Source organism: Saimiri boliviensis, chromosome 10 (assembly GCF_048565385.1).
Source record: "Saimiri boliviensis isolate mSaiBol1 chromosome 10, mSaiBol1.pri, whole genome shotgun sequence".
In the NCBI taxonomy this organism is placed as follows: domain Eukaryota; kingdom Metazoa; phylum Chordata; class Mammalia; order Primates; family Cebidae; genus Saimiri; species Saimiri boliviensis.
Window position 1 is genome coordinate 67,220,437 of NC_133458.1, and position 21,395 is coordinate 67,241,831.

The 21,395-nt window shown below is 38.4% G+C and overlaps 1 protein-coding gene across 6 annotated transcripts in view; it reads left to right on the forward strand.

The window, feature by feature from the left end:
• CDK14 (cyclin dependent kinase 14) overlaps positions 1–21,395 on the forward strand; it is a 689,971-nt gene that overhangs the window by 532,148 nt on the left and 136,428 nt on the right. For all 6 annotated transcript variants that reach the window (XM_074379395.1, XM_074379396.1, XM_010345161.3 and 3 more), the window contains one exon: positions 917–980. In XM_074379395.1, coding sequence (XP_074235496.1) covers positions 917–980 — 64 coding nt within the window. The remainder of the gene's footprint in view (positions 1–916; positions 981–21,395) is intronic.

The following is a 21,395-nucleotide window of genomic DNA, read 5'->3' on the forward strand; positions in this document are numbered from 1 at the left end:
AGGTGGAATTAACACCCTCCAGTTTACAAATGAAGAAATTGAAACTCAGTGGGGCTATTTCTCTACCCAAGCTTACATGGCTAGTAAATAGGAGAGCGAAGATTTGAACTCAAGGTGTCTTCAGAGTCTGGCCTTTTAACCCTGAATTTCCCCTTCTAGACTTTTAACCCTGAAACTCCATTCTCAATCAGCGATTTGCCATGATCATTGAGTATAAGAGCTATAGATCAGGGAACAGAATATTTAAATGGAGTGTGTCCAGTTACATGTGAGCTGGAATTGCCCATTTCTCCAGGTCAAAGATTGTAGTGATAGAAAAGTAGGTGGGGTAAGAAGACGGATGTACAGATAGAAAAAGGAAAACATGTAGGAAGAACAGTATTTTGGCAAGAGGAAACTGTAAATCACATAATTACAGATTTTAACTGTAATGAGAGAATTTGAGCATTCTAAGCTGTCGACCTGCCTCTTTGAAACATTATGATGCTCAGACAGAGGATGTGGGGTAGAAATGGCAGAATTGTTGGAACTGTTAAATGATGAAACATGTGATACTGGAGTGAAAGACAAAAGCTCATGAAAGAATCATGAGGGACATATACAAACTTAATTCAGCAGCATGAAGATGACAGCTTATTGTTTGATTCCTTAGCCTATTTATTAAGTTTGGACTTGATAAAATATAGCAGATTTAACTTGTCTTACCACATTCAGCTGTATTTGTTATAACACAGATTCATCTTGGGTGGCTCTTCAGCCAGATTTGTTTTTACTGAAATAAAATCCCTGGCACATGATAATGGAAAAAAAAATACCAGAGTTTCATAATATGTAGTGTACTACTTTTCTACACTTGAGAATTTTGAGTGCTTTGGAAATAATAAGGCTGTTTCCACAATTTCCTGCTCTCCACTAGGTTCTTGGAACGCCAAATGAGGACACATGGCCTGGAGTTCATTCTTTACCACATTTTAAGCCAGGTATGTTTCATTAATTACAGACGACTAGGTGCTTCCTATATGCAAAAAGTGAGTATATAAATGTTCCCTCTCACGCAATTTACCACATTGAAAACTTCTGGTTACTTTTGCCATTGTGTACTTTGTTAATGGAATTGTCTTTTTGTTTTCACAAATTATTCGTCTGTGAAGACAGAGTTAATGACATCCCTGATAATTTTCCCCATATGTACCTTGTTTGATTTGACTGCTTGATCTTGCAGTAACCATTAATTTCATCATCAGTTAGACTAGCATCCATGTCTGTTAAAACAAAATTTAAATTGGGGTACTCCAATCCATCTGTGTCACTTTTTGTAGTAAGTAACCAGGAAAAGTATTGAATTGTAAAAAGGAAACATCATATTTTTATTTTTTCATAAAACTCATAAATATATGGTCTATAATTTGAGTTTAAACATGTAAGATGTTCTCAGTGTCCTATTGTACAGCATTCAATATGTTTTAATGTAAAATATTTAAACCTACAAACTGAAAAATCTGAAAGAAATGTGAACTTTTAAAATAAGTTGTACTTTTTTTCGCCAGTAGGTGGCAGGTGTGAAACTTTGTTTTAATCATTAATTTAACAGGCAAATCTCAAACATAGTCTAATTTTTATAAGAGAGGGGAAAGGTTCGGAATTGAAAATTCAATAAAATCAGTGGAATGAATTATTGTAAAATGATTATCTTGTTGGTGGTTGTTTTTTTCTTTTCTCAGTTATAAAACATGGTTTACAAAATGCAGACCCACCATAAAATTACTGAAAGAGATTTTATAGAAGCTCTAATAGTCTATTATACTAGGAGGGAAAAGAGCTATGAATAATATCTGTTAGAGAAGCCAAGAATATTCTTTTGCTTCTCTTCCCCTCTTTTGGGGAGCCATCAGGAATAAATTATCAGTTCCAAAGAATGACTGAGTTGGGAAACTATTTTTACTCTTAATATTTTTCTTCTGAAAGTGTACAGTGTGCTGAGAATTCTTTTATCTTCTTCAGCTGCCCTAAAGATTCCTTGTTCTTTTATTGGAAATTCTAAATGACTTCTATATTCTGAAAGACTATAGAAACCTAACAATTTTAAATGGATTGACTTCCTTTTTTAAGTAAGCAAGAGGTGTCCTCTAACTGATCCAAGTGTTCCTAATGGAGTCTAAATGAAAAACACAGTTCTTTGTAAATGATCCAATTGTGGGCTCTTAAAGAAGGTTAACTTCCCCATGTTAGGACCTGAAATTTTAAGTCCCAGGCAAATAAAACAAGAGAATTTGAAAAGATGTGAAATGAATAGAGTTAGATGCGGAAAGGAACAATTAAGATGAAATCATTTGGCATGCCTTGTTTCTGCACTAGAAAATGTGGAGTAATTTATGTGTTTTGGTGGTAGTAGAATTTATCTTCATCGACAACATACAAAACCATTTATTAGTTGTATTTTGGAAGGTACTAGGATAGGTGTACATTAAACTAATGTATTGTGAACTTCATGACACCAGGGACTGTTCATTGAACATATTTGGCGTTCAATAAATGTTTGTTGCACTGGAGTATATTAAATGTTAAAACAGACATTATGTATGTGACTCCTCTGGAGGGCATATATAAACTAGAATGTTTATGTTAAGTTATTAGCATTATGTGTAAGCCCCACAACAGATGCATAATACCTAGAAGGTAATGGGGAGACAGAAGAATAACATATGGAGAGGGTGTAAGGTATGAGCGCTGATGAGCAAGAAGCTTATTCCAAGCAGAGCTCAGGGCTGTGAACCATAGCACGTAAATATGATAAGTGTTTCCTGAGTTTGCTTGAGAGGAGTCAAAAGAAGACAAAACAATAGACTGAGTCAAAGGAAGCAAATCTCTGAGTCCTTACAAGCAGCACTTACCAGATCATCCAGGGGAGCCCCAGTCCCTGACCTCACAGACCTCATTGTCCTGGGGAAGAAAATATATAATCCCAAATGAGGAAAATGTCAGTGCTAGAGTCTGCCTGTCCCAACTCTACTCTCCAGCTCCTTGATCTACCCCAAAGAGTGCCCTGAAGAGTCTGGAAAAGATCATCTAGACATAAGGACAAAGTTTGTTTAATTTTCTAATAATAAATTTAAGCAATCAAAAAGTCAAGCGCTATGAAAAAGGAGCATAGTACAGAGCCTCCTCCCCTTTCCCAACTTCCTCAGAGCCACTGACCCCACCGCAGGCCCCCAGCGTATTAGTTTCTTATGTTTGTTTCCTTTATGTTAATGTAAAAATTAATATTAATTTTTACTTTTCTCATATTAAATACAATTCGACATCTTGTTTTTCTCATTAATGCATCTCAATCTTCTCATGTCACTGCGGGGAGGAGGCCAATGTAGCTTCCCTCTTGTCTCATAGAGCTGCACTGTTTTCTGGTGTATGGATTTAACCCATTCCCTAATCAGGGATAGTTGGATTGTTGTTTCCATTGCTTTGCTATTATAAATATTAAGCATTGAGTAACCTTGTGCCTATACATACACATATACATTGCATATAGGCAAGTATATTTGAAAAAGAAATTAGGAGAAATAAGAGTAAAGAGCCAATAAGTATAGACAATTATAATTTTGACCACTTTTGTCAAACTGTTTTCCAAAAGGGTGGTATCTGTTGTCTCTGTTGCCAGCATTACAGGAGAATACTTCTTCCCACAGCTGCTTCTCCTCTCTATGCTGTGTGACCAAACTTTTGGATTTTGCCAGTCAGTTAGATGACGAAAGGAATTCCAATAAAATTTTAATTTGCATGCCTCTTACTATGATGAGGTTGAGCATCTTTTGATATGTTTCAGAATCATTTGCCTTTTCTTTAATCTGAATTCTTTATATCTTTTGGCCAATTTTTAATTGAGTTGTGTGTCTTTTTTAAAAAATCTATTTCTAGAGGTTCTTTATATTTTATTTTATTTTTAGTGATGTTGCCCAGGTGGGAGTGCAGTGGTACGATTACGGCTCACTGCAGCCTCAACCTTCCAGGTTCAAGTGATCCTCCCTGCTCAGCCTCTCAGGTAGCTGGAACTATAGGTGCATACCACTATGCATGGCTAACTTTTTTTTAAATCTTTTGTAGATGGGGGTCTTGCTATGTTGTCAGGGGTGGTCTCGAACTCCTGGGCTCAAGCAATCCTCCCACCTCCACCTCCCAAAATGCTGGGATTACAGGCATAAGCTACGGTGCCCAGCTGAGTTCTTTATATTTAAGAGCAATTGTCCCTTTGTCTATGCAAAACTTTTGCTTCTTTGGGATTTGGAAAATGATCCTTTCTAATTTTTAAGCAGTTTTGAAAATAATTCTTGCCTTTGTCTCTCATGTCTTCCTTGACTTGCCTGTTTTGCCTTGAGAAAAGTCCATGGTGTTTTTATAATAGTGGAGTTACGATTTTAAAAAAATACAGACAGAGTCTTGTTATTTTCGCCAGACTAGTCTTGAACTCTTGATGTCAAGCAATTCTCTCACCTTGGCTTCCCAAAGTGCTAGAACTACAGGCCACTGTGCCTGACCACAATTTTTTCAAAGATCAATTTCTGTTATAGGTATATGTATAAATTTATGTGTGTGTGTGTGTGTGTGTGTGTGTGTGTGTGTGTGCGTGTAAGAAAAACCAGTTTGGGTTTTCAAGTAGATTACTTTATGGCTATGATCTAGGTCATGCAAAAATCTCTTGGTTTTAACTTAGCCTAACCTAATTTCCTAGTAGTTATTTTTTTAAATAACTTACTCTGATAGTTAATTTCTATGAAATAAGTTGAATTCACTTATTATTTCAGCAGTATTTCCTGAGAACTACTTGTATGTCTATGGACTGGAGATGTTGCACTGAACAAAACACAAATGATAGTAAGTGAAATATATTGTACATTGGGTGGTGATGAGTACTATGGAGTAAAATAGAGCAAGAAACTGGCTCAGGAATTTACAGTTTAAATAGGGTGGGAAAGTGGGTGATTTACAGTTTAAATAGGGTGATCAAGGAAGGCCTCCCTGAAAAAAAGACACTTGACTAAAGAAAATGAGAGACAGAGTCAATAAGATATTTGAGGGAAGAACTCTTTAGCCAGAGAGAAAAGCAAGCACCAGTGCCCTGAATGGGAAGGAGTAGAGGGCTGAAAATGAAGTCACAGATCACATAGGGCCTGAGGGGTACTCTGAGTCCTTCACCATGGATCTGAGTGAGATAGAAAGCTCTAGAAGATTTTGAACAAGGCAGCATGGGAGCTAGTTTGTGTTTTTTTTAAGACTACCCCAGCTATTGTACTGAGAATTGGGGGTCAGAGCAGAATCAGGGAAACCCATTAGGAGCCTATGACAGGAGTCCAGGGGATAGGCAGTTAAATATACCGTGAATAAAATGACCTTCTCTTTTCAACTCTTCTGATTATCCAGAACTCAGCATGGTTTTCCCTTGGAAAAAAAGTATAACAAAACTGGAGAAACATTTTTAATATAATTATTGAAATAATAAAAGAACATTTAGTTTAAAACTGAGCTTTATTCTTTAGTATTTAACCTGTATCGCCTCAGCATATTCCCATAGCAACCAGGCAACTATAATAGGTCACAACAGTATTATATATTATAAAGTGTGTGCATGTTACATACAATAAGGAGCCTGTGTTAGTCTCATTTGTGTTGCTATAAAGGAATACATAAGACTGGGTAATTTACAAAGAAAAGAGGATCTGTTGGCTCCAGGATCTATAGGCTGTATAAGCAGCATGACACCAGCATCTGCTTCTGGTAGGGGCCTCAAGAAGCTTCCAGTTATAGTGGAAGGTAAAGGAGGAGCATATCACATGATAAGAGAGGGAGCAAAAGAGAAGAGAGGACTTCCCTAAATTTAGTGTCAGAGGTGGAAGTAGATCCCAGGTCTCCCTGAGTCTTAGTTGAGTGTACTTTTGTTTTTGTGTCTGTTTTCCAGCCTCCATTATGAAATAGCATTCTACTGAATGTGTATTGCAATTTCTCTTTGCTCTTCTAAGTAGCAGTTGACTGACAATTGGACTATTTTTAAAAGCAGAAAAGTAGAGAGGATCTGATCTCTGTCTGCTGAAATATATACACAAAATCACCAACACCAGACTCTTTTTAACAACCAGATCTCTCACTTGAAGTAATAAAGCAAGAACTCACTCATCATTGTGAAGAAGACACCAAGTTATTATTCATGAGGAATCCACCCCATGACCCAAACACCTCCCACCAGGCCTCACCTCCAACATTGGGGATCACATTTCAACATGAGATTTGGAGGAGACAGACATCCAAACTGTATCAGAATCTAACCTAGGAACCTGCTGTTTTTCCATCATTTACTTCTATTTGAATTTCTTTTCAAATAAATGGGAAACAGGCCTGTTTCTTCCTTGAACCCGATTACCTTCCTGTTTCTTTTCCCCACCCTCTGGGTTCTGTGGTTAATGGTATTTTAAAAGTAGGTCTCTCTGTCTCCCTCTCACTCTGTCATTCCAGAGTGTCCCCTTTTGCCACTGTGTTCAGGGTGCTTGCTGTGGGAAAGTCTTGAGGTGAGAGATTGTGCTGTGGTGTTCTTAGTACATCAGTAATTCCATAACTTGGGGTGAGACTTATCATAGGCAAACCCCATGCTCTACACAAAGTGAGAGTCCCCTGTAAAAATAAGTCCTATTTCTTGTCATGGGTTCATAGTTACTCACTAACAGGAGACCTTCGAATAAGGCTTTCTCCTTTAAATTCCTCCTGGGATAATGATAGGCTTCCCTGTGTGCATTGCAGGATCACTTTCTCCTACCAGCTTTACCCCCTGCTACATCCCATCGATAGGTGGTGTGGTTCATATGTCTCTGCTAAAGTGATGGTGCCATTTGTTTTGTTATAAGACAGACTTAACATTTTTTAAAAGATGCATCTTGCATATATGTTTGAGGGATTGTTTAAGCTTCATAGAATTGCGGTAACCCCAGATCAGGGCAGAATACACTTAGACGTTTGAGGTTCTCCAGACCAATAGAATCAGAGTAATGAATGCAGAGTTTTGTCAAGGCTTTGTCATTTCCAGCTGTCAACAGGTACCCCAGAGCTGCATGAGCTGAGAGTGCAAGTGGTGTTTGATTGTGTAGTAACTATTTAAGCAAAATGAATGTTTGAGCTAGAGAAAGCCCCAGGGAACATCTGCATAGTCTGGCTTTCTTCTTGTGGGGTTAGGAACCTGACATCCAGAGATGTTAAAGAACTTTGCTAAAGTTAGTGTCAGAGGTGGAAGTAGATTCCAGGTCTCCCTGGGTCTTAGTTGAATGTGTTTGTGTTTTTGGTTTTGTTTTCCAGCTTTCATTATGAAGTAGCATTCTACTGAATGTGTATTGCAATTTCTCATTATTCGTCTAAGGAACAGTTTACTGACAATAAGGCTATTTTAAAAAACAGAAAAATAGAGAGGATCTGATCTCTGTAGTTGGTAAAATATCTACACAAAACCACCAATAACACTTTGTATACAATGGTTTAGCACTGAAATAACATGTAGATTCCATGTATGATACTTTCATTCATCTCTTAAATGCTTCCAACAGAAGGGGCATTCAAAAACTATTTAATGGTGGATTATTCAGGAGCTCAAAAAGGAAGACACTCTCAAGTTCAGGGAGGAAGAAAATGCTGCTAGACCAGAAGCAATTAAAAGTAATAAAATTTGGAATAAAATAATTATATTGTCCAAAATCAGGCAAGAGAATAAAGCATTTCTAAAGTGGTTATATCATTTCTAAGGGAAAGTTATTCAATAGAAAAGGCTGTTTAAGGTTGTTTGAAGAAAATGGACTGTCTCCCAACGAATGAAATAATATAAAGAATTTGCCGTTGGAGGCAATTGGCGAATGGTGATATTTTAAACACACTATGCCCAAAACTAATCCTACAGACACATTGACCTTAAAGGCAAGATTTACATATGGACTTAGCTTTATCAAGGCTACGTAATGAGGCAAAAAACTTCCCTTCAAGTCCCACCTATTCTCTGGCCTATCTGGGACCCCAAAACCAAAAACAGATCCACACATTTTTGTTCCAGAGGGAGGAAGTAAATCATTTCAGAAATAGAATACTATGGTGCTAGCACTTTATATTTTATGCTATATTTTATTATTTACAAAGCTTTAAATATATTATCTCATTTGGTAATTAGAATAACTGCATTATAATAATGCACTTATCCTACTATTGTTACCCCATTTACAGATGAAGAAACCGGGAAACTGGGGCTCTGAGAGATAGTGTGGCTTACCCAGAGACCACATCCTTCCAGGTTGTAACAGAGCCAAAACTCAAACCCAGGTCTTTCAACTCTAAGCCATTCTCAGTGATGCCTCCTCCTCTCTTTAAGAGAGCTTCCCTGCCCACAGACCTAGTCCTATGGAGGAGAATTGTCAGGCTCTTCCCAGCTCTGTCTTGTGGCATCTTGGAAAAGACCTCCATCTTCTTGTACATACCAGAACCGTCCTCCTCCTCTGCTAGGTATGGGCTTTCAGCCCTTTAAACCTATGCCTCCAATAAATCTTCAGCTCCAAAATGTCCTCTGCAGATGTTTAGTCTCAGATGTGTAGTCCTTAATACATAATATAGGAACTACCCACTTTCCTCATTTGCAGACGTGAGGATGCTTGAGCCCTTAGCCTTTATTGACATTCTTGGCTTTTCCTGAGTCTTTTAGAAGGTGACAGAAAAGCTGTGGATACAGCAGAAATTGTTGTTGGGGTGGGATATTCCATGAAGGAAAGCTAGAGGGGAGGGCCTCTTTATGCCATGATGTTGCCCTGCACAGACCACACCTGCGGTGAGGGGAGGCCTGTGAAGTGCTGAGATACCTTCCTTACTCTTCTAGAATAACCGTGTCTGCTCCATGCAGCCTATAGACTTCCTATGTAAATTAAGTGAGATAAACTACTTTTATATTCCCTTCAATATTTGTTGTTTATTTATACTCTACCTGTTTTTAAGAAGAATTGAGCTAGCTGATATAATTGATATAAAAATACTTTCAAACCATTAGGGGCATGCAGCTGCAAAATAATGTCTTTTACCATTTATACCGTGTCCTCTGCCTGCCATCTCCTTTCCCATTTGCTCTTTACACTTTACCTCAGAAATTTTTAAATTTTTTAAATGATTGATAGCAACTATAATGATCATGGGTTAGGTCTAGGTGTATGGGCTGTAACTATGTGATGGTTATTAAAATGGACTTTAAAAGTTATTATGTAAATATATGGTTTTTGTCTCAGATGTTATTGCTAAAGGCCTTGTGGATCTGCTTGACACAAGCCTTAGAGTATTTAGAGCTCTCTCCACCCACCGTCAACTATCACCTTTGTGAACTTTGCTGTCCTTCTTCCCACAAATAAATGCTACTTTAATCACATAGTGAAAAAGCTAGTTAATTACTAAATTTATGAACTATGCGAACTTTACAGAGCTAAGGAAGTAAAAAATGTAAACACAACAGAAAGGGCAGGCTGTACTTTCTGACTGAGGCATCTGCACTTGGAGGTCGCTGGTGGTTGCTGGAGAGCAGATGCTAAAGTTGAGAGTCCATGTTTCCATCAGCAGTAACTGTGCTTTACGTCCGCTCATGCACTCGGATTCTTATTGAACGCTCACTAGGTACCAGGCAGTATTGTGGGTGCTAAAAATGCAGTCGTGAACAAAGCAGATGAATCCATTTTCTTATGGAGCTTAATGCTAGAGAGGGGACTGATAATAGACAAATTGCAAGTTACTATACCTGTGAGCACAAGGAGAGCAGCAAGAGACAATTCAGGGGGACAGGTCCTTGGAAAGCCCAGGTGAAGAGTCAGGATTTTACTTGAAGTGTGAATGGACTCGTTGGAGGGTTTTGAGGAGAGGAGGAAATCAATGCTTTATGTTTTCAGAAAGACCTACTGGCTACAAAAAGTCACGGACTCATTTCAGAGCTGGAAAGAGGTTTCATCTGAAGTGTGAAATCCTCTTGATTGGTCATTCCACCTGCGGCTCTGGGTCGAGAAGGGTCTGTAAAGGGACAAGTACTAACTCACAGGGAAATTATTCTCCTACCAGTTAGCGGTGATGCCACAGGCACGAGGGATATTTTTCCGCATAGGTCCGTAGTTGGCCAAGGATTTGATATAAAATAAATCATAGATATGGACAGTGATATGAAATAAAAATAAATAAGAAACAACCAAAAACCTTGGTAATCACTTTAAAATGTAAAATAGCAATTCATTTCCTCTACAGTGAATTGTAGGTAGTCTATGGAAGGAAATCCCTGTATGAATGTTGTAAATCCATTTCAATGCAAAGGAGGGACGATCTGTACTTTGTCTTGATGTACTTGAAGAATTTCACATTTCTTTTCACTAGAGGGCATCAGTAATGATGGCGACTAGCAAAATGTCTAGAAAATGTCAGAAAAAAAAACGTAGTAAGATTAAATTTTCAAGGGAAAATGAAGTTCTACCGATAGCAGACTTATTTTTTTAAATTCTAAATAAACTGATTTTATTAGTCAACTCTCTGGAATTTTAAAAAATTCATTTTGGGAGTTATTCACACCTCACATCGCTAAAGGTGATATGGAATGCCAATCACCAAATAAAGGCTTCTTTATCTCTTCAGTAATTCCAACCCACCTAAGAGTATTAAAAGTCTTATATATAGTCCAATTTGTGTGATTTGGTTAAAGTCATATTGAAGAAAAGAATTCAACTTTCAGCCTAAGAATGTATAGCAGAACTAAATGAAGATATGGACGATTGACTTGATACTGAAAGAACTGACATCTCTTTTAAAATAAACATTTGATCAAGTTGTTATATACCAATGGCATTTCCACAAACTAACCATACACTTTTAATTGCTTTCCTAATTTGTAACCTAATGTTTTATGTATCCTTGCCCACAAATGCTGGCAAGTATATAACTAGGAATCTATGCATTGTAAAAAGTCCTCTGTAACTCCTGACCCTGAACTTTTAGGTCCCTTTCCAAAAACTTTTTAAAAATCAACATCTTAGGAAGGGAGATGAGGGGATTGGAAGTTTGGACGTAAAACAAGAAAACATAATCTCTTGTCTTTAAGTTAGGTGTTGACCACAGTACCTCAAGTAGGACACTGTATCTTTAGGGAAGAAATGGGACTTCACCAAGCCAAAAGCTTGCACAGCTGTCCAATTTGAGCAGTGATTCCACAGCACTAAGAGAGATTCATGACCAAATGATTGAACCAAGGGTAGAATGAAGATTTTTCTCTTAGGTGCCTGGAAATATTGGAAGCATAGAGAAATAGCATGGTATTGAGTAATCTGAGTATTCATACAAATTTTTCAGCATTTGAAAATTTTTAGAAACACAGAATAATGGCAAAAATTTTAAGTGTCATATAGTTGATGACACTAGTTTGCATTGTATAGCTCTTTCCTGTGTATCAAATGCTTTCATGGGCACTATCTCAGGAGGTCCTCCCACTAGGGAAGGTAGACAGGGCAGATGGATGAAGCTGAAGCTCAGTGAGGAAAGTGTTGTTTTGTGGTACAAAAACAAACCACTCCGAAGGTGTGCAATACCCTACTAAGTGTCTGCTAATCACTACACCTGTGTGGCGAGCTGGGTTTCAGCTGGTGTTGGCTGGGCCCTGCATTTCTGGGCTTCTAGCTGCAGGCTGGGTTCAGGTATGTTCCACACTCCTCTAATCCTCTTTGGAATGGCAGCTACGGAATGTCCTTCTTATAGTGAAAGGCAGGTCACAAAAGAACAGACTTAATGCCACAGTCACATTTCAAACCTATGTTTGTGTCATTACCACTGTTCATACAAACTGTCAGTGGGACAGAGAAGTATCCTCCACTCATGGAAGTTTGAAGAGAAGAGCGAGTGATTATTTGCTGAATAATCCTCTCATCTCCCTTAGTAGGTTCTGACTCCTAGGCTTGTCAGCTACTCCTGGCTAAGACAAGTGAGTTCACTTTTTGCTGTTTAAAAAATCTTTTTAGGCCATTATCACATGGCTCCTTCAAGACAAATGCATGACTATGGAATAATAACTCTTATTCTAATATATAGATGAAAAAAAAATCCCTTGGTTTCCAATAGTACTTAAGATGCAAGCACTATTTTACCCCCAAAATGTTAAAGTGAGACCAACAGGATGATAAATGGACTACTCATTATTTGCTCCCGTGTAAGATCTGAAAAGATTTCCTTCACATACACAGTCTTTCAAGCAGCACTGTCAGAGAGCACCTTTGTAGCTAACAGATAATAATACTCCCAATGGAGACTATTTAAAAAGGACATAAGTATGTATGTAAACAGATACTTGTGCCTCTAGAGCCAGCTTTGTAAATCCAATTAATCGTCTCTCAACTGTAAAAAAAAAAAAAAAAAAAAAAAGAAGGACAATTGACATCCTCTCAGAATGCCAATCCTCACTCTCCACTAGCGTATTAGAATCACAGGATTATATATCAGGTGTTAGAAGAGCATCAACATATTTGTGGATTTTATTCATTTAACTGTTGCCTCAAAAGAAGTAATGTAAGATAGATGAAGCATTTGCCCACCCTGGAGTAATACTGCTTTTTATACACCATATGTCTCCTTCCAAAGTATGTAACTAACTGTGCAAGAGGGTCGGTTTTTCAAGTATATTATTATTAATAGTTGCAGTGGCAATAGTAATAGCTAACGGATATTTAGTATTTTTAATGTGTCAGAAACTGATCAGTTCTTGAGATACATTTTCTCATTGAACATTCCCAGTAACTATGAAGTAGGTACTGCTAGTATCCCATTTGAGATATGGGGAAACTGAGGCACAGAATGATCAAGTAATATGTTCAAGGTTTCTATAATTTGAAAGACATATGTTTCTCATTTCCTATAAACACAAGACAGATTTATTCTCCTAGACTTACAAAGGTGAGGCACTCTGACAGCAGGTAAAAAGGGAGTTGGGAGTGAGAAATACTGAGAATCTTGTTTGTGTGCATATTCTTATGCATGTTGTTCATTGCTGGTCAAGGAGTTTTTATGTTTGTTCTGCCACTAGCTTTGTTCATTATCAGGGTAGCACTTCAAGTCTCTCCCGTCAAAGACCCAAAGGGGTGTCATGGTATAGTGACTAGGAGCACAGACTCCAGATCCAAACTATCTGGGTTCACGTCTCTGCTCTGTCACTTATGAGCTGTGTAATGTGGACAAATTGGTCAATGTCTCTGTACCATTTCACCATATAAATAATGGCAATAATCATAACCCCTACCCATAGAATTATTATGTGGATTAAAGTGAGTTCATATTTGCAAACCACAGAGGACACAAGAAACATCTGTTAAATATCAAATAGCAGTCATGGGTAAGCTAGCTCTTTGGTAATGGTAGACTGGGAGTAGAGTCCTGGTTCAGTCTGTCACTATAGTCTGCATCACGGCCTCAGGCAACGCAACTTTTCTAGCCTCAGTTTACCCATTTGTAAATTAAGCAGTTAGGCCACTTGGTTGCTTGGCTTCCACCTAGCATTCAGATCCTCTGGAGCTGCTCTGTCTTCCCCATTAAGAGAGTTTGGATGGGGAATTTGAAAGAGAGTAAGACAGAACATCTTTCTCCTACTTTCTTTTCTGGGAGCTGTAAATTTGTTCTTGTTTGTGAATAGTATGCTTTAGACTTTAATAAATGCCTGACTGATTAAACTTAGTTCTCTAGAGAAAAATGTCTTATGGAAAGAGAAGTAGTCTATGACTTTTAGGTAGAGAAAGTTACAGATAGTTTGGAGACCTCATCTGGGAATATGCATTCACTAACCCCACACTATTATGTATATTAGAAACACAAATGTCATCATAAGCAAGAATGTTTAATGAATACAGTAGAGCATTTGTTTCCAGAAGTTACTCAAAGATTACTCTTGTAGAAAAGCACACCGTTAGTAATTGAAGGATGATTTGCTATAGCCAGGGCAGATTGGTATACTACAGCCTTACATGTAAAGGACTAAAGAGGGTCAGCATTTTAAGGTAGCTCTACTGGGTAACAGTGTCAGGGCAGTGCAATTCTGTTCAGTATGGATGTGTTACATTAAAACCTCTCCCCGATAATGCTGGGGCTATGTCAAATATGAGCCATTAAATATCTTAGGAATATCAAGTGTTTTAAAGATGTGAATTGCAGTTTAAAATAACATACATTTTATTCTAATATGCCTGTTGGAATCACCATGCTCTTTTGGGTTAAGATATCTAAAATCTCCAGATTTTGGAAAAAGTCTGGCCCTCTTTATTTGAGGTAAAACTCTTCCCTACTGTACACAAATATTGCTTTGCTTCTGGTCCAAGAACTATAGATTCAGATTTTAAAATATCTTGATCAGAATGTTGACTGAAATGTTCACTGCTGGCTTGTTTTTCCTAATAGATATAAGAAAGCAAAGTGTGAATAAAAATTCTTCTGAATACGAAGGCCTCTCAGTACTGGTTCATGTGATTTGTTGGAGGCTGCTTCTGACCTTGTATGTTTCCTGCCCTGCTATATTCACAGTCCCTAGCAAATAGCAAATAATAAGTATTTGTACAATGAATGAATAAAATACTGTGCTTTCTATCCAAAAGTATGTGAGTGTGTTATTTGTAACATAAACAAATAATTAGGGTAATTGTTTGAAATGTAACCAGAGTGATTTATAACAGTGTTAATTGTTCATCCTTGTAAGGGACTGGAGCCTTTTGCCTTCACAGAAGCAACCTCCAGAAAGGCACTGGGCTCAGCATCTCTGCCAGATGATGAAATGCCCTTCAGTGTGGCCACAGCTTTTTGCTTAAATCATTACTCCTTTTTACCAGTTCAGTAGGTGTGAATGCCTGTATTACAATGACTCCTAAATTGAAATTGTGAATAATTGAATATATGATTTAAAAGAGTCAATTATGAAGAGCAGCTAGAATTTCATATGGCATTTGGACGTACTCATTTTATATTGATTTATAAACTAATGCTTGTTTCGTGGTATTGTTTGTCTTATATGATGTCATATCCATTTGTAAAAGATCTACTAAGTTTGAGCCTTTTTATGATTCTTCCAGACCTCCCTCCTTGTCCGCTCACTCCCACTCCTATCAAAAAAAATAAAGCAATGTGTTAGCTATAAATCTAGATTCAGCCTTTCAAGTCCTTTGAACATACTTGGAGTTTCTTATTGGTTGTTTGAACTTTTTATTCCTATGTCTTTCTGTCATTGAAGTTAAAAACACAGCAGTATCTTAGAAGATACAAAAACATTGGGGAGAGGAGAATAAGAAAATTAAAATTAATCTCCTGAAGTATACACTGCATGCTTATATGCAAATGAGTAAAATCCTATTTGGGTTTTATCTTCCTGTAGGTTAAAGTTTGCTTTGTAGTGCCTCAAGACATTTCAAGTGTAGCTTTTTTAAGCCAACAGACTTTACACCATCCAGTGTTGTTCTCCAGGTGTTTTCCTGTGATGTCAATGGATTGCAGTGCTTACGTGCATGGCAGTTTGAGAGAAAACCCTTTACAATTCTTGTGTTCCCTGTCCTGTCACTTAGCAAGTGATTTCTTCTCAGCAAGCTCTCCTCCCTGGTCTCCCGCTGTGTTGGGATCATCTTCTGCAATGTCCCTGCGCTAAGAGGAGAAGGTGAAAATCAGCCTGCAGGTTCAAATTAATTGCACTTCTCAGTTATGCTATGAGTTAGCCAGTACTTTAAATAATGACATTCTAAACTTCCAGTTTAAACATAATTGGAAAGAGAAAGTTGACATTAAAGTAATAAGTGAGAGTAAACTTAAGTGAAGGAGAACAGTATAAAACATTCATATGCAAATACTCAAATACCCTGATAAAATTATTCATAGGCAGTTGACTATTTTATTAAGTATACTAGTTATCAACTTGGGGCACTAATTTTAACACCTTTAAGTTTTGAAAACTTTCTTGGCTAGTTGTGTTGCTTTCATCTAATGGAACATTACTTTTATTTATAATAGAAATAGTTTGTAAAATATAATTTTATATTCTAATTATAAATGTCATGTTCATTGCAGAAAACGTTAGAAATGGCTCTATTTGAAATCATGTACCTTGGCAGTTACACTCTGAAATCTGTTGGATAAAAACAAGCAGGCTCTGTGTGTTCCTGGAGCTAGCTTCCTGTGTTTGAGTTTATCCCGTCTTCATTTGGAAAAGAAACAGATGCAGTTAGTGGCTCTAGCTGTAGTCTCTGGTGAGGACTCTGTCTGTATCCATATTGTAGCATTTTTCATTCTGTATCTGTAGTTCTCTATGTACTCTTCCATGCCACCAAACTGTAACCAGGACTGAGTTACTTTTGTGTGCCTGTTGCCCAGTGCAGCATCTGGCATACAGGCAAATGCCCAGGCAGTATTTGCTAAAAGAATTAAGGTTTTATGTGAATATTGATGGAAGGTAAACCTGAGAATGAGGCTTCATTTTTTTTTTTTTTTTTTTTTTTACTCTCATATGGCATGTTTCACTATCAGTTTTGTCTCTTTTGTGCACAGCTAAATTGACATATTGTATTTCTGGGAAAAAAATTATATTCGCATATCCTGTCGAGCTCTAAAACAGGTAATTATTAGACCTACTATTTATGTGCAATTATTAATTGCTAAGAATAATAATTTACTTATAAATACAAGATTGTATTAATTTTATCTGTAATAGAATTCCTGTTCATTCTGAAATCATAGCAAATTATTAAATTTGCTTCGTGGAGATTACAAAGTTAAGAAAATCAAATTTGCTTTATGAAGACATTTGATTTAATTAATTTTTAAAATGTCTCTTGCTTTCCTAATACCAGACTTTAAATAATTAAAAAAAAAAAAACTCTGTACAAAGAACTATTCTTTCCTTTTCTCCTTTGTCAGTTAATCCTCAAACCTAGACTATGCCCTTAAATTCCTGTTCTACACCAACTGGCTGAATTATGTTGTGTCTTATGTAATGCAGCCTAGTAGAGAATAAACTCTGAAATTAGACATTCTTTTGAAACAAATATATTTGTTGGTAAGCCTATGGCCTATATCTTTAGAACAATGAATGTTTGTAATCAGGGCTGATCTTCAGCTAGTACACACCTTTAGTGCATGATGGTTCGTTTCTGTTCTGATTGGTCAATGCCTGTGCTTAACAGGTTATTAAATATTTTGTCAATTACCCCTGACTGATTGATAACTCCAAAACTCGATGAGTACTTCTCTTTAAATATTTCCTGAATTACCACAGAAAGATTAATTTCTTCTCCATATAATAATGGAGTTGTGGGTGAAATTCTGCATCTTTGTAACCTGGAAATTGGAGATCAGTAAATGCTCTATGAATCATCCTTGACTCCTCCCTTTCTGTTGCACTTCATTTCTAACTCACCAGTAGATCTCACCGGTTCAACCTGCAAAGCATTGTCAGACTCTGATCCTCTTCTCACTGCATTCACTCTATTCCTGTGGCCTAAGTCATATTGTCTCTCTCCTGGACAGTAATAACCTTTTGTTGGTCACCCTGCTTCCAACTTTGCCTCCTGTAGTGTACTCTCCAATAGAAGCCATAGGGATACCTTTTTATTTAAAAACAACAACAACAACAACAACAACAACAGAACTCATACCAGATCATATTTTCAAAGCTACAAACCCTTCTGGCCTGTCTCTGTCTCAGCCTCCACCTCTCTCTCCTGGGTTCTAGATCAGCTGCAGCTATCCTGGCCTCCAACACATTCCAGCCTAGTATACTCCTTATGTGAATGCAAGCCCCCTACAAACAGGAAGGTTTTTTGGTTCTCCCCTGCGTCTTCAGCCCCAAGAATTATATACCTGATACACAATAGTTGCTCAATACATAGTAGTTGAAATGAATGAATGAATCATTGCATAGTGTTTAAAGATAGGCAGATAGGAAGCTGAGTGTGTATTTTTTCTTTTTGTTCTTATCTAATGGTATTCTTGTACAGGAAACATACCATAACAAAAGCGATACAAATTATTTTTATTTTCTCCTTTAAAAACTTATAATTAAAAACAAACAAGAAGTCAGGCACAGTGGCTTGTGTTTGTAATTTCAGCTATTCAGTAGGCTGATACAGGAGGATTGCTTAAGGCCAGGGGTTTGTGACCAGCCTGAGCAACATAGTGATATGCCATCTCTATAAATAAATAAATAGGAATGATGGTGAGTGCCTATAGTCTTAGGTACTTGGGAGGCTGATATAGGAGGATCCCTCCAGCCCAAGAATTCAAGGCTATAGTGAGCTATGATTGTGCCACTGCACTCCACCCAGACTGAGATGCCATATACAAAAAAAAATAAATAAATTTTTATTTTAAAAAAAGCAGACAACACTGAAAAAGGACACCAACTAGTATTAAGCAGAATTAAGCCTCATAAATATTAAATCATTTTTAAAAATGAGATCAATACTTTAAAAAACCATTTAATGTTACCAGAGGATGTATACATGAATGTTGCCTAAATGGAATGACACAAACATTTTACATCAGATCAATATATATTTTCAGATTAATATATATTTTAATAGAATTCAATGAAATTTCCAATGAAAACATTTTTTTTAATGTGTTGTTTGTTGACACAGGATCTTGCTCTGTCACTCAGGCTGCAGTGCAGTGGCATGATCATGGCTGCTGCAGCCTCAACCTTCTAAACTCAAGGAATCCTCCCTCCTTAGCCTCCTGAGTAGCAAGGACTACAGGCACACACCACCACACCCAGCAAATTTTTCAATTTTTTATATAGACGGGTCTCTCTGTGTTAGCCAAGCTGGTTGCGAACTCCAGGGCCCAAGCAATCCTCCTGCCTCAGCCTCCCAAAATGCTGGGATTATAGCCATGAGCCACCACACCCAGCCTGTGTATTGTGTTGATTGACTGCTTTGTTTTAAACTGGCCTGCCCTCATAAGAAGAACCTAAAGTGTTCTCACACTGGTCTGCATCAGATCACCTTGTTTTGCTTTGCTAGAACACTTACCACTTTCTAAAATTAACTCATTCATTTTGTAGTTGTTGCTAGTGGTGGTGGTGGTGGTGATGTTTTTACTATCTGTCTCGTGTTCTAGAATATGAGCTTCATGAGGAAAGATACTTCTGTTTTATTCATGCCTGTATTCTCAGTATGAGAAAAATCCTTAGCACATATTAGGTACACATTAACTATGTGTAGAATTAGTGAATAGGGAAATGCTCGGGCTGGGCTTGGTGGTTCATGCCTGTAATTCCAGCCCTTTGGGGGTCCAAGGCAGGAGGACTGCTTGAGCCCAGGAGTTCCAGACCAGGGCAGACAACATAGCAAAACCCCATCTCTACAAAAAAAAAAAATTATTTTAAGTTAGCCAGGCATGGTGGCATGCTTCTGTAGTCCCAGCTACTTGGGAGGCTAAGGTGAGAGGATCAGTTGAGGTTGGGAGGTCAAGCCTGTGGTGAGCCATGATTATGCCATTGCACTCCAGCCTGAGTGACAGAGCAAGACCTTGTCTTAAAAAATAAAAAAGAAATATTAACAGAAAAAGAAATGTTCAAAGCTTGCCCCAATAATTTTTACCAAAAAAAGAGAATACTACTAAGAAAAGACATTTCCTAGATAATAAGAGGCACTCTAATTAAAACACTACGATAGTGACATAAATAGATGAGTATTAAAGAGTCCAGGCTCTTGTATATTTTGAAATGTAATATAGGATAAGGTGTCACTTCAAATTATCAGAGAAAGAGTGATCTATAATGATTGATTTACCTAGTCCTGGCATAATTGTCCTCCTTGAACAGAGAAAATGTCATACCATATTTACAAAATGAATTCCAGATAGTAAAGCCAAAAAGTAAATAATTCGTTTAAAAAAAAAAAGATGGGAGAAAAATTAAGTTAGTGTTTGTATAAAATCAAGGTCAGGGTATTTTTCTTTTAAGCAAGACAAGAAAGCCAAAAGAAAAAGAATAATTTGGGGCAGGGCCAAGATGGTGGACCAGAAGCAGTGGCAAACTGAGGCTCCCATTGAAAAGAGCTAAAACACCTTGTGAATCCTGCACCAGCAACTGAGGTATCCAAGTTCTGTCATTAGGACTGACTAGGCGGCTGGCATAATCCACGGAGAGGAAGGAAGAGCAGTGTGGTGCGCTGGCCCACCTGAGAGCCGCACAGGGCAGGGGACCATCACCCCCCAGCCAAGGGAGGCAGTGAGTGAGCATGCCACTCAGCCTGGGAAGCTGTGCTTTTTCCATGGAACTGTGCAACCCACAGATTGTAAGATCCCACTTGTGAGTCCATGCCACTGGGGCCTAGGGTCCCAACCATGGAGCTGCTCAGATTCTCAGCAGCCACGCAGCTAGAATCTGCTTAAGCCTGCCAGGTTCCCTGTGGGAGGGCAGCCATCACCACAGCTGCCGCTGCCTGCTGTCTAGCCCTCTGAGCTCCTTGGGGGAGGGGCAGCAGCCAACATGGACTGCTAGGTGCCTAAACACAGCCATCTCTATAGCTCCAGGCCACACTTTTTCCCTGCTGGAGCCAGGGAGACTAGACGGCTTGGTCCCAAGAGGTATTTCCCACAGCCCACACACTAGCTGTGGGAGTGCGGTTTCAGACCTGACCCTGACTCACCTTTTCTCATGGAGTGGGGCTTCCCTGCAGGAACTCCAACAACTCCAGCCAGGGGCTCAGTGGCAGAACTCTGATCTCCCTGTGCCTGAGCCCCAGTGGGGAGGGGTGGCCATAGTCTCTGTGGACCAGCAGACTTAGTCTTTCCTCCTGCTAATTCTGAGGAATCCAGGCAGCCCAGACAAGTGGGTTTCCCTCCAGCTCAGCACACCCCCTCTACCAAGGGACAACCGAAGTGCTTCATTAAATGGGTCCTGCTCCCCATGCCACCAAACTGGGTGAGATCCTCTAATGGGTTGTCAGACACCCTATACAGGAGTGTTTCTATTGGCATCAGGTAGGTGACCCTTGAGGTCAGAGACTGCAGAGGAAGGAGTAAGCACTCATCTTTGCTGTTCTCTAGCCTCCTCAAGTGACATCTCAAGGCATGGGAGTGAACCAGATGAATAAGGCCTGAAGTAAATGTCCAGCAAACTGCAGCAGCCATACAGAGGTGGGACCTGACTATTGAAAGAAAAACAAACAGGAAGCAACAAGAGCATCAACAAAAAAGTCCCCACATAAACCTCATCCAAGGGTCAGCAGCCTCAAAGATAGAAACTAGACAAACTCATGAAGATGAGAAAGAATCAACAACAAAACACTGAAAATCCGAAAGGCCAGAGCGCCTCTACTCCTCCAAATGATAGCAACAGCTCTCTAGCAAGGGCACAGAACTAG